At 40.5% G+C, this 13,628-nt stretch overlaps 1 protein-coding gene across 1 annotated transcript; it reads right to left on the bottom strand.

The window, feature by feature from the left end:
- Positions 1-4,156: 4,156 nt before the first annotated feature.
- LOC311043329 (NADH dehydrogenase [ubiquinone] iron-sulfur protein 3, mitochondrial-like) lies at positions 4,157-4,945 on the bottom strand (the record flags this gene model as incomplete). Its single annotated transcript, XM_084054529.1, has 1 exon — positions 4,157-4,945. One exon carries the CDS (start codon positions 4,943-4,945, stop codon positions 4,157-4,159), a length of 789 nt encoding a protein of 262 aa, XP_083910655.1.
- Between the last annotated feature and the right edge of the window lie 8,683 nt (positions 4,946-13,628).

Here is a 13,628-nt window from a genome sequence, read left to right as displayed (position 1 = left end):
CCTGTAAATCTATAATGTGACAATAAAGTTGATTCTTGAAGTTGTGAAGTTAAGGTTAGGGTTAGAGTTAGACATCACTTTTATGAGTTTAAGTTTATGGTTTAGGTTGGGGTTAGCATAGTTTCGACGTCCCGAGGGCTACTGACAGAGCTACAAAATGTGCCAAGTTGGGAGTGAGAGTGGGTTGGCCAGACATAACTCATGGTGCAGATTCTTACAGGAGGAACCGTTTTCTTCCCATTGGGGCCCGTATCCTGCAGAGTTTGGATCTGTTTCATTGTCGGTTACTAAACCAGGAACAGGGAGTAGTGGGTGTTTGTCAGAGTCCCTGGTTAAACCAGGGAGAGAGAAGCTAAACTTTAGCTTCTAAAGTGTCAATGAACAATTGGCACCGAATGCCATTCAGGTCTCAGATTACAGTAAGAGTAGGCTATAGCCCTTCGACACGGCCTATCCGACTGAGCCTGTGTTTAGAGAGAGAGACAGATTGGAAGGCAGTTCTCTTACTGTGCCTCTGAAGTCGATTGATAAGTTTCATTTAACAATTTGTATGATACACAGGTTTTAATCTTCATACTGTATACCAGGTTGCAACGGCAGTGCTAATTTTGACAGCACATTTTGACTTAGTTTTACTCATCTTTAATAAAATGTAGTTTTACATACTCTTGGCATAAGTCTTGACTCTTTAGTCTAGTTATTGTTGACTAAATATCATAAGATTTTAGTCTACAAAAGCTAGATTTAATTTAGTCGACATTCTTTTTTTAGCTTTGTTAAAGTGTAATGCATTGTTTTGAATTATTGTTAAATATTTGTTTCAATTTAAGGACAGTGAATCTTTACACTCATTCAGCGTGTCAATCAATCTTTTAATTCAAGAATAAGCAAATGGGTCATTCACTTCTCTAATCAGTACAGATCAGTGGTGGTTTCTTTAGCTTGCATTGTATTTCAAGTGTAGCGTAAACGCACCAGCTTACATGATAAAATAACTTTTGTTTGAGTACTTACCTTTGAATGAAATCCGTTATAACTGGTACTGAATCTCTTCTCCTCTAGTCCCAATGCATTATGCTTTACCAGACACATTTACATGCTCTACTGCCCTGCATTACACAGACACACAGGTGACTACAGTTTTCTGTGGTATCTCATGATTCAGTCAGTTTACAATGACAGTGACACAACTGATCCAATCAGTGTGAATTGTTTGCTATCAAGCCCCCTGAAAACACACTGAATAAATACGCTTACACTCACATGCACTAACATGCACTCCAACACACATACACTGAGTTAAAGACTCAGGAGGAGCTCTAATTGTTTAGGAGGTGCTGTGTAGCATAAAAGTCTCTGTTTTACAAAACAGCTTTTTCCAATAAATAGCGTTCTATCTTGTGTTTTGCCTTTATTTCTACAAAATACACATTGCTCTGAACGATGATAAGACAAAATTCCTTCTCTCCGCCCTTCTGTAGTTTAACGGCGAGCCGTGAGGATGGCTGGTGGGCCAGAGGCACTGGGGCTGGAGGCCTGCAGCACTACCTCACCGCTCGTATCTTCATGGAAGGTAGGTGTCCTTGGGGTGTGCTGGTGCCATTGGGCCAGCGAGAGAGGTCTGTGTATTTGATGGTATATGCCTGCCCGGCCGTGAACATCTTCTTGGTACCACTGGCACTATCTCGCCCTTCACTGTCCTGCTGCAGTATCACAACTTCTTGATACAGGGAACAGGTTTTATTGTAACTCTCACAATAAAATGGCTCCAACAAAGCTCAAATATGTAATAGAACCAGCCTTGCCTAAGGTTTGTTAACCAGTAACGTTTGATTGTATTCTATAATAAAATTGCCTAGAGGGCAAGAGAAGTGGGGTCTGGGGACCCCCACGGGTCCTTGAGGGGTTCCCAGGGGGTCCCCGGCAAAACTTGTTAAAACCAATTTAACCTTACTGTATATACATCGGCTTTTCAGAAAATATTGAAAAAATATTGAACATTTCGAATATTTTGGAAACATCTTTATCTGCTCCCTGGTACGAAATCTTTTCAGATGGGGTTCCGTGGCCAAATACCTATACATTTTATGGTTTTTGACATGAAAAAGTTTGGGAACCACTGATCTACGCTCGCACAACCACTTGTGTATAAAAACAAATATCATCATTATATGTATGTGGCCATCTTAACACTTCCTGATACAAATTGCTAAATATAAAATGATATAATTAAAACCTAACCATATTTAGGTCTCTTGACCTAATGTCTCATTTCCTACAGCCCTTGTTCCTTCCTCACAATTTCTCCCCATCATATGTGTGCGTGCGTGCGTGCGTGCGTGCGTGCGTGCGTGCGTGCGTGCGTGCGTGCGTGCGTGCGTGCGTGCGTGCGTGCGTGCGTGTCCGTGTGCGTGTATAGTCCCAGGAGGGTTTACTTGTCAATCTGAAATCATTTGTCAGGGGACTGGTCTCTGGTACCAATAAGCCCATCAGACACCCCTCTCTCTCTCCCTAAACACACAGTGCCCTGCTCCCCTCCTCCTCTGCACTGGTTAGCATTCATCTGACTCCAATACTCTGAATGATAATGAGAGTGAAATTGGTTTAACCAATTCCAAATAAATGTAATAAAGGTCTTGAAGATTGAGTCTTGAAGATAGTAGTCTTGATGAAATCCATGTGGAAGAGTTGAGTCTTGGAGATCTTTGGAGATTCTGGGGATCATCTATTGAATTTGAATCTGAATCTATCTCTCAGATTTTGGTGCCTTTTTATGATTGACGACGGTGCTTGTGTCATCCCAGTAGATTCCCCTCTGGTAGGGGTTGAACATCAGTGAGGATCGTTGATTGCAGGACTGCAACAGCAGAACATCCACTACAATCAAACACAATCTGGGAACCCATAGTCAAAAAAAAGGAAAAACAGCGCCCTCTGCTGTTATTTTACCTTTGATTTGACTCTGGCAAGAACATTCAAGCACAGCTCTGAATCTGTTCTTGAGAGATTACAATCAACATAATAAATAATCTTTTCTGCTCTGTCATGGATCATTTGTTGTTTTTTTAACTTTCATAAATAAATCGCATTAAAAAAGGAGTCTAACTGGTCTTCAAAAGAAGACCAGATTGAACGGGGGGGGGGGGGGGGGGGTCAGAGTAACCTAATTTGCTCTATTTTTCTAGCTCCACTCCTCTACCTATCCTACTTTCTTTTTTTTACTCTCGTCTAGGTGAGTAATAAAGTGGCAAAGTTTGAAGCCACTCCCAAAATCCGGATAAGTTATAATTTTGCACTTCCTGGTTTAAGGTCTAAAGGTCTATGGTAATGCTTGAGCGTTTTGTTCTATGATGTAAAATGTTAGTAAATACCCCACTCGTGAATGTTGAAAGCTTTTATTTAAAAAGGCGTTTGCTAAAAAGTGTCTATAGAGACATTGTCGGGGTCGAGGATATTTACACATCATCACGTCAAACACACGAGCATTCGTGGTGGTGACATTCAAGGCATGTGATCAATGACCATTCTGTATGCATGGTGATTTGTAAAGATTATACCGTAATTTGTTTTTATATCATTATAAGTACAAGAACAAGTATCATGAACTTTCTGTTTTCTTTTCTTTTAAATTAATTGTATCAGTTTTGTTTATTTACATAAACTAGAAGTTAGGGCTACGCGGCCCTCACACCTACGTCGCACCGCCGACGTCGGGGGCTTTGTCAGAGTATCCGTTGTGCCTGTCTGTCTGTGTCCCTTTTGTGCCGATATATGGAGATCTCTGTATCTGTCTGTCTACCTGGATCCCTTCCACGCCCATATATGGAGATCTCTGTATGTGTCAGTCCTTGCCCTTTCATGCCCATAATATGGAGATCTCTGATGTCATCAGTATATCAGTATATGCCCATATTGGGATGTCCATATATGATCATATTGGTTGGGTACTTGAAGTCGGTCGGTCCCACATAGGCACCTGACCATATATGGGCATGGTGACATGAGCATGACGTCAGAGGTCCGGTCGGCCGGCCTGTCCTGCCGGTCAAGCCAATTTCAATATTGGAAATATCTGAGAACAACTGAGAATCTAATTAGTGATGTGAGTCCCTGAAAGACAGGTGGTGTTTATGTGTGTGCAAACAAAGGGGGGGGTCTACTCCTTCTCGGGGGTCTTGTCACCAGCTACTAGTTTGGGGGCTTCGGCTTTGGGCTCCCGGTACGCTGGGAACACCTCCCACGGGGTGCTGAGGTCAAACTTCCTGAATTCCTGGGTCAACTCCACAGGTTCCGCTACGACGCGTTTCAGCTCATCATCGTAACGCACCTCCACGTATCCTGACAGGGGGAAGTCCTTCCTGAAGGGGTGACCCTCAAAGCCGTAGTCTGTCAGGATGCGACGCAGGTCCGGGTGGTTGGAAAAAAACACCCCAAACATGTCCCACACCTCTCTCTCGTACCAGTTGGCAGCCATGTGGACGGGAACAGCAGAGTCCAGTGGCGTCAGCTCGTCTGTGTACGTCTTCACACGAATACGAGAGTTATAACGCAGTGACAGCAGGTTGTACACAATCTCAAAGCGGTTCTGGCGTGTGGGAACGTCGACGGCCGTCAGGTCGGTCATGTTCCTGAACTGACTGTTGGTGTGATCCTTCAGGAAGGCCAACACAGGAACAATCCCGTCTGGGTGGATCATCACCTCCAACTCATTGTAACATGTCACCTGGACCTGTTGGACATATTTAGGCAGCATCTCAGCCACATACTCCCCGAACGCAGCCAGCTGGTTGTGATTGGCCGCATCCTTTGGCCGCACTGTGGGTCTGGTTTCAGCGCTGGTGCTCTCCAACCTGGCTGGATAGTGAAGGTAGGACGCACTGCGACCTACAATGTTCAGACCCCTTCCTAAACCCACATGGAACAAACGCACCAGAGATGCTGCCATGTTTGAACTGAGTATCATGAACTTTTATTTGCCAGAGTTTATTTTTAGCAATAATCAAAAATCCAGTACAAAAATTGTACCATTGACTTTTGTCGAGAGAACCAGAAAGGTGCTAATTTCCTGCCTCCGACTATACATACATCATTCCTGACCACTCCAGAGAGCAGTGGTTCTCAAGGTGGGACCCTTGAGGGGGTTCCAGTCTTTTATATAATTGGCTACGGTGCTTGTGTCATCCCTGTCATTATGTCGGTCATATCCATGGAGTCCTAATATGTCCAAAAATGGAGTCTATGATGTCAGACTTTTAAGTCTGACACCATCAACTGGAACCGAAACCGGTTCTTCAGAGTGATTCCATAAAAAAAAAATGTTTTGGTTCCAGAAAGACCAAGGTTCCTTTTAAAAAAAACTTTTTTTTTAATGGTTCTATAACTAACCCTCTATACTCCAACCTACGTATATATATACCTCCAACCCTCTATACTTCGAATGGTGTTTCTCAGGGCTCTACACTTGGTCCACTCCTTTTTTTCACCTCTACACCAAATCTCTTCATCAAAAATAGCCGATACTGTAGATGTGCTATTTTTGGCGAATGTCTACCAATTAAGACATGCCCAATATTGGGATGCTAGCATTTAAGTGGTTAAAGGTGCCTCAGAGAACCATGAAAAATGGTTATTTGAGGAACCATTTCTATTTCCTCAAAGAAATAAATGGTTTCTAGAATTATGGAGGAATCATCAGGAACATGAAGAACAATTCTCTAATGGTTGTTTAGAAGGTGATGGTTCTTCGGGGAATCTTTGAAAGAACCACTATTTTTCTGTGTGAGAAAATAGATAGAAGTTGTAACTGCCAGAATAATCATTTTATTTCTTATTTTTGTTCTTATTTAATATAATTATTTATGCCCATTATCCATGCCCATTTTGTTGAGTCGCTTTATTTGAAGTAGTATTTTGTACCGGAAACTGTAATGCTGGGACACGGACACGTTAGTGGTTGCACTTCCTCCCTTGAGGTGAGACAGGGACAGGGAGAGTGTGAGACAGGTATGTGGTTGTCCTGGACTTTTAATGCCTAACTAATCGCATATTGAACATTATATGGGTTTGAACGTTTGGTTGATGAAATGATTTGTATTGCAAGTTGTGTTGCTGTGAGTCAGTCTGTCGTGGGCATGGACTCATTCCCTTTACAAGTCTATATGCAGCAAGGTGTGTTTGTTTGTATTTGCTTTAGTTCGTTATGTGTTTGTTTATTAGTACAATGTTTATGTTTCTGTTGTTAATGCGAGTGTTTGTTTGTTTATGCTTTATTTTACGTAGTTCAACGTTGGTGTTATTTGAGCCATAAGAGTGCTTCAAATAAACTATCAGTAGGCTATGCAGGACCACTGTGTCGTTTATGACCACTGGAGGGAGTGACAGAAATAACAAGTTGCTTTGTAAATGATTCTGACGAGCTGGGCATGATTCACATCCTGTGTCTGGGAGAATCAATGGGCATTTGAGTACGTAAAGTGTACACACTACGGATGTTTTAAAGGCCTGTTAAACCATTTTTACAGTGACTCATGAGTATACACACACTGAGTTAATGAATAGTTTCTGAGCATCTGGAATGTAACCTGGACCCTAAAGGCAAGACAGACAACCAGAATGTATAACAGTTCTTTATTTATTTACAATGTTGTGTAAGTAGCCAATAGTCATTTTTGTATCATATAATGAAACACCAGTGATTTCAAAATTAAACCTTACTTTACTTTAAGCTGCTTAATGTATACAATATCGCAAAGTGTGTTTGCCACAAACAACATGACACATTGTTATCTTGTAGATCTGTTCTTTTTAGCAACCAAGCTACCCTCTCATAGCTACAGAGAATACATTAGGATTTAGGCAAATGAAGCTTGATTGAGATTTCAGTGGAGATCTATGGAGCAGCTATGTTACCTCTGACCTCAACCCATCCCCCTCCTTGTTAAATACATTCTATGGTCACAATAGAGGTGTTGGTGGAAATCATCAGATTGGGTTAAGAACCATATCAAAACTACACGCTGTAGTTCACTTGTCCTTGACCAGTGGTGGACAGTAGGCCTAATGAAGTAAATTTACTTGACAGTACTCGAGTAAAATATTTTGAAAATAAAATCTACTTGAGTATTTGTAAAAAAAAAAAAAAAAAAAGTACATTATGGATAAACCAATGAATCTGTATTTCATATAGGCCTATAGTGAAACTAGCCGATCTACAAGCTCACAGCGACGCATTGTGGTATCTGCTATTTTCACTATTTTTGTATTTTTTTAAATTTATATATTTTGAACATTTCTGGAAAATCTTTAGATTTTTTGGGGGAAATGTCTATATTTTAATATAGTTATGCATTTATAGTGAACAGAAAACATACTTTGTCATTTGTACTTCCCAATACATAAGTAAAATGTTTTAAAGCAACAAGCAACTCAGATACTTTTATCAAGTACAAATCAACTTCACTTGTAGATGAGTAATATTTGACCGGGAGTACTTTGTCCAGTATAAAGTATGGTATAGTGATTTTGTTTTGGTTGGAACAAAAAAAAAGGTTAAAGCTCTATTTCTGATAGTAATCATGCATCAATATAGAGTGTTTTCAGTAACAGGGGTCTCCCCGTCTCTCCAGCTATTTAATAAATAGAAAATACATGTTCAGGTGGGTTTCCAATTTCAGCCAATCAGAATAGAGTACCCATTTATCAGCTTAAATTTCATACTGTTCCAGTTACAATTGTGTTCATTTCTTTGTGTCATCACTTCCAATTGGACTTGATTAATCTGTATCCTGTGGGAGTTCTATCTCCTGACTTGATAAAATTGGTATTCCGACCTGACAATTAATGTTTTTGTTATTGAGCTGGAGAGACATGGAGATCCCTGTTACTGAACAAACACTCTATAGCAGTAAGTACTATCAGAATATAGAGCTATTTAACATTTATTTTAACAAAACAATATAACTTACACTACCTTTAAATAAAAGTCACAATGGAGGTGTGGGTGGAAATCAGACTGGGTTAAAAAGCATATCGAAGCTACACGCTGTGGTTCACTGCACAGGACCTTGACAGATGGCATTACCGGTTGCCAAGACAACTGGGCTTTAACCCGCCACCTCCTGCTCCAGCGCGCTGGTGGTACATTTACTCAAGCACTGTAGTACTTAAGTACAAATTTTGAGGTACTTTTACTTTAAATGAGTATTTCAATTATAGGCTACTGGTCTACTACATCTCAGAGGCAAATATTGTAGCCTACTTCTTACTCCACAAAATGTATTTGACAGCTTTTTGTCACTAGTTATTAGATTTAGTTTATTATAACAAAATATGCATTAACGACGTAAGCCTTGTTTAATACTTTTTTTTTAAAATATACCTTTATGTTGGTACTGTATGTATATTGTGTTGCCAATACTTTTGTAATTTTGTAAAATCTTTAATATGGGACTTTCACTTGTAACAGTATTTTTATATTGTGGCATTGGTACTTTTACTTAAGTAAAAGTACTTCTTCCACCACTGCCCCAGTGCACTGGAGGGAGGGTTGATGGAAATTCTGCACAGGCACCATGTGTGGGTGAACCACTCAAATTGGTCCCCAGGGCCACGAGCATCCATGGCCTGTCAGATGGGGACACACTTATTAGGGACGCACTGGTGTTTCATCACTCTGTCACATTAGGGCAGACAGATCTCATTCTGAGGCGGATCGAATATTCAATCTTTTCTTTACACGTTGATAACAAAAGCTCTGGCTGATATACGCTCAAATGTCTTGTTATGCGTTTGTAAAATAAATTTAGAAAAAAACAGAAGAGCTTCATAGTTTTTTATGTTCTTAACTAAAGCAAAAAATATAATTTATCAATATTCGAAGGGGCAGAGGTTTAAAGATAATATTTTGTATGAACTATATCTCATTATAGACAATGTGTGGCCAATTATTTTACCCCTTTTCTCTCTAAATGTTTGCAGAATTTCTGCTGTTATGCCAATGAACACTACCCACACATTGCTGTGTTTTGCCACTGCTATTGCACCTGCCAGTGAGGTGCCCCTACCGGGAGGATGCAGCGAATCCCTGGTGGACAGGTACTTTACCCCTGCACCACCCCAGACATTATTTCCTATCAGGGTTTTTTCTCCCTCTCTTTAATTACAAGATACTTTCAGAGAATTAAATCCAGGTCTTTTGATTCAGTTGTGTACCGGAGGGCACGGGGAGAGCTTGGGGAACATTCATATAAATGACTAATGCATAATATGTCAGGCAGCCTCAAAGCTGACAAATGAAAGCTGGATTCCTCTGTTCAGCCTGAGCCAGGTCAGTAGCTGCAGGGCAGACCATTTATTTGTAATTAAGGTAGCTGCCTAGCTTGTCACAAAAAGAATTAACACCACATCGTAAAAAATGGCCCTATTTGGATCCATTTTTACACTATTTTATAGTTAAATTAGTAGCCTACTGATGATACCATCTGTATATTTAGGGTGAGGGGATTACTGTATGCTACACTCAGTGCAGTGTAATCACATCATTTTTCTGTGGGCATATATTCTTTATTTTTGTAATTATTTTGTTAGGCTAATGGAAATCAAACTGACTTGTAGCTTATTATGTAATGCAGTGGTTGTCAAAGTGGGGTCCAGGGACCCTCAAGCCTGGTCTGTAACTCTGAGTGAACAAATGGAATCAAAAGGACCCAGATACTTTAACCACTTAAACCCCAGCATCGGTATTGTGGGGAAAGCTTTAGCTGAAAATAGCAGATCGACAAGCCCACAGTGAAAGCCACAATAACAGAAAACAGAAAATACACTAGTATTGAGCCCTGGGGGACTCCAGTTACCCATATGGGGTTTAAGTGGTTAAATAAAAAACATTGAAAACCACTGATGTAATGTTAGTACACAATCCTGTGGCCTTATCCAATCATGTAGTGTTCAACATTACCACCAGGGGGAGGAATAGCTTAACATAGCCCTGTTGATTAGCCTACCTGACCCCAACAAGTAAAAAAGGAGTATGGAATTGAAGGCTTATCAACTTTTGTCTAATAATACCAGTTATAATGTGGGGCCAACCCCCCCAAAAATCAAACATTTTAAAATATTTTCAGAAATACAGAAAATAGCAGGTCCACAGGCCCACAACTCAATGCAAGGTGACACATTGTGAGCTTTTAGATCAGCTATTTTAGTCATGCCACACTAATTGCGTAAAATAGGGCGTGTGTGTGTGTGTGTGTGTGTGTGTGCGTGTGTGTGCGTGCGCGTGTCTGTGTGTGTGTGTGTGTGTGCACGCGCGTGTATGCGTGCATGTGAGAGAGTCAGTGCCATTTGTCTCTTTGTCACTGTGATCCCTATCACTGGGATTTTAACAAGATTACACAGAGAGTGGAAGCAATGGAGTGCCAGTGTAATGTGATTATCATGTGATGGAGTACATGAGACAGCTATATTATCACTCGCCAGTTGCTTAACCCCTGTCATCACGTGAAGGATCACAAGCACACACTTGTGTGTGTGTGTGAGACTGTGATTGTTGATCTATTAGTTAAGAACATAAGTATGTTTCATCATCTGCCAAAATGTATAAGCTTGTGTTTCAACTGCCATGTACAACCTGTGCAATAATGAAAATGATGCCTTTTCAGATGTTAATAGTAATACACCAGGTATTGTTGTTGTTGATCAGGACACTAGAGATTAGTGACCATTTTGGAAGTGAGATGTACATTCAACCACAGTCTGGAAGAGGCCTAAAAAAGTCCTAAAGTACCAAACTCTTAAGGAATAAGGATACTATTACACAGCTTGGTTACAAATGTAAACTGCTTGTGTTCATATTTGGAAGCCTCTGTAATGTCCATAAATTAGTTATGAGAGGCCTGCAGATTGCAGGAATTCCCAAGCCAAGAGCTAAGGCATTGGCTAAATTCTGTTCATTCTCTGTGATAATTGGTAGTCACCTGATATGGAGGAGATAATGCTTCCTGTATCCGTGATCTGTATCCTTGTGCTTGTGCATCTACTATCGATACTATCTGCTTGTGCATCTACTATCGTTTGTGTTCAAGGATTTCTTGTTACATGTGAACGCAAATAAAGGAGAGGGAGAGAGAGAGAGAGAGAGAGGTATTTAGATAAGGGGTCTTCAACGTTTTTCAGGCAAAGGACCCCCTAGCTGAAAGAGATAAAGCAGGGACCCCCACTATATATTGAATTAGGTTATGTTGCAGATTACATTTGTTCTTAGATTTCATAGATACTGTAGGTTCGTAGACTTGTCCCAATATGATGGATTCATGTTAAACATGTATTTTCAGACAGTTAACCTTGGCTTTTTTCCCCCCTCTACACCAAATCTCCGAAAATAGCAGATCGACAAGCTTGCGTCGTGAGCTTGTAGATCTGCTATTTTCGGCTAACGTTCCCCATCACACAAAGATTTGGCGGACCCCCTGTGGTAGCTCTGAGGACACCCTGTTGAAGACCCCTGATTTAGATGGAATGTGAATCAACTTTCGAGGAAAGACAGGCAGAGATCTCCCTGCCTGCCTGCCTGACTCCACCACGTGCATCAGCAGCTCACGCTCTCTCATTCTCAACCCTGTGATCCTTCAGCATCTCCTGACAACCACATTTCTCCCTATTCCTTTTTACACAAGCATCTCAGTCTCCATAGCAACCCATTTCAGCTTTAGAACCACGGACAAAAGCTACAGAGGAATAGGGAAGGACATACACAAATAATACGCAGCCACCCACAATTAAACATAGGCACACATACTGCTCCCACAAAGAAAACTGGTTCTTCAGAGTGGAACCATATTTTGATTCCCGAAAGAACTTTTCAGACCACGGTTCTATGAAGCAGTGGTTCTCAAACTTTTTCATGTCAAGGACCTCCAAAATGATATGTATTTGGCTGCAGACCCCCATCTTAAAAAATCTTTGTGCCAAGGACCTCCAGAAGCAAAGAGTTAAAAATGTTCGCTTTACAATATTTTAATACATATATTCAAAGATTTGCACAAATCTTCAAGATTTTTCAAAAATAGCAGATCTACGAGCTTCGTGCCGTGCTATGAGCTTGTATATCTGCTATTTTTGAATAGCCAAAGTATAAAATATGGTTAAAGTGGTTAAAATGATTGTGACGCTATAACACATTTTGCTGGGGACCCCCTGCAGATTGATTGTCAGTTTGATTGTCTGAGCTATACCCTCTGTGCACTTTCAACAATATATATGATCTTTTTTCCTTCTGCAGCTATAGCCTCTTTAGTGTACATTACATTGCATTGTTTTGGCTTATTTTTTCTTATCTTTATATTTGTGTAAATAGATGAAAATGTTTCATATAGCTTCAGTGTAATGCACCAAATTCCTCATATTATGTGCAAACATACATGGCATAATTATTTAAAATTTTCACATTTTATGAGATTACTAGTGTTATTCCTGTTATTGTAGTCCATTTCCTCTTTGTTTGTCTTGTGTGAGTGGATGGATCTACAGTAGTTCCAGTCACCCAGACCTCTCCAGAGAGACATCACACAGGCTGATGTATTTCCTATTGTTGCTGGGTGGAAACCTTGTATGTCCAAAACTGTTACTTTTCAGAAAATGGAAAAACTAGCCATAGAAGTTATTTAGTCAGAAGCTCTTTACTTTTCATTGGTTAAATATTTATAAAACCCACAGACACTTAACCACTTTCGCTTTCACTTTAAAATATAAGCAAACAATGCAACTGGTTGTTTGCTTATAGATCTGCTATTTTTGCACTTTTATTGTGTGACACTGTGGAACGATAAGCAGGGCCATTAACGAAAAAAACTAAAAAGTTGAAATACAGAGACTGACAGCAACGACATGCATCACGTTGTGTCAAATTATGTCTCTCTCAAAAATCACTGTAAATGCCTCTTATCAAGTCACATCACAACGGTATTCTAGTTCCTAACTTCAATTCTCTTGTTGTTCTGCCTTACAACCCCTCATTGCTTCTAGCTTCTTCTTCTCCATCTTTTCTCATTCGTCCAGTGTTCCCCCTCTGTCTTCATGGATGATAGTTTTGTGATTGGCTGCATGGCCCAGCTTGTACAGTCATGTGATGATATGTGCTGCTGCGATGACACACACACACACACACACACACACACACACACACACACACACACACACACACACACACACACACACACACACACACACACACACACACACACACACAAATTACATCAAGGAAGTCTCCCTCTTCCTGTGTCTTCCCACAAGCTCTTTCTTACCCTCCTCCTTGCCTTCTGCTGCATCCCTCCATCTTCCTCCCCTCCCTCTCCACGTTCCCTCCTTATATGCTCCTCCTTCTCCCATCCTTTGAATTTCTTTTTCAAGTCCCATCTCTTCCTATGTCTGTAAAAGGTCATAAGTGTGTCAGTAAGGGGCAGGGCCAAGTCAGAAAGTAAGGAATCTTTTGATTTAGTATGTTTTTGAAATATATAACTTTGCCTGGGCGGGCTCTCTAACCATTCAGCCATCAAAGATATCTACATACCGTTTATACATAGCATAATAAGCAGCAAGTATGTACTTGAGGTTGGACATAAGGTGCAAAAGGT

Source organism: Gymnoscopelus microlampas (assembly GCF_963454915.1).
Source record: "Gymnoscopelus microlampas genome assembly, chromosome: 1".
Taxonomy (NCBI): domain Eukaryota; kingdom Metazoa; phylum Chordata; class Actinopteri; order Myctophiformes; family Myctophidae; genus Gymnoscopelus; species Gymnoscopelus microlampas.
This window is presented reverse-complemented; position numbering and strand designations above follow the sequence as displayed.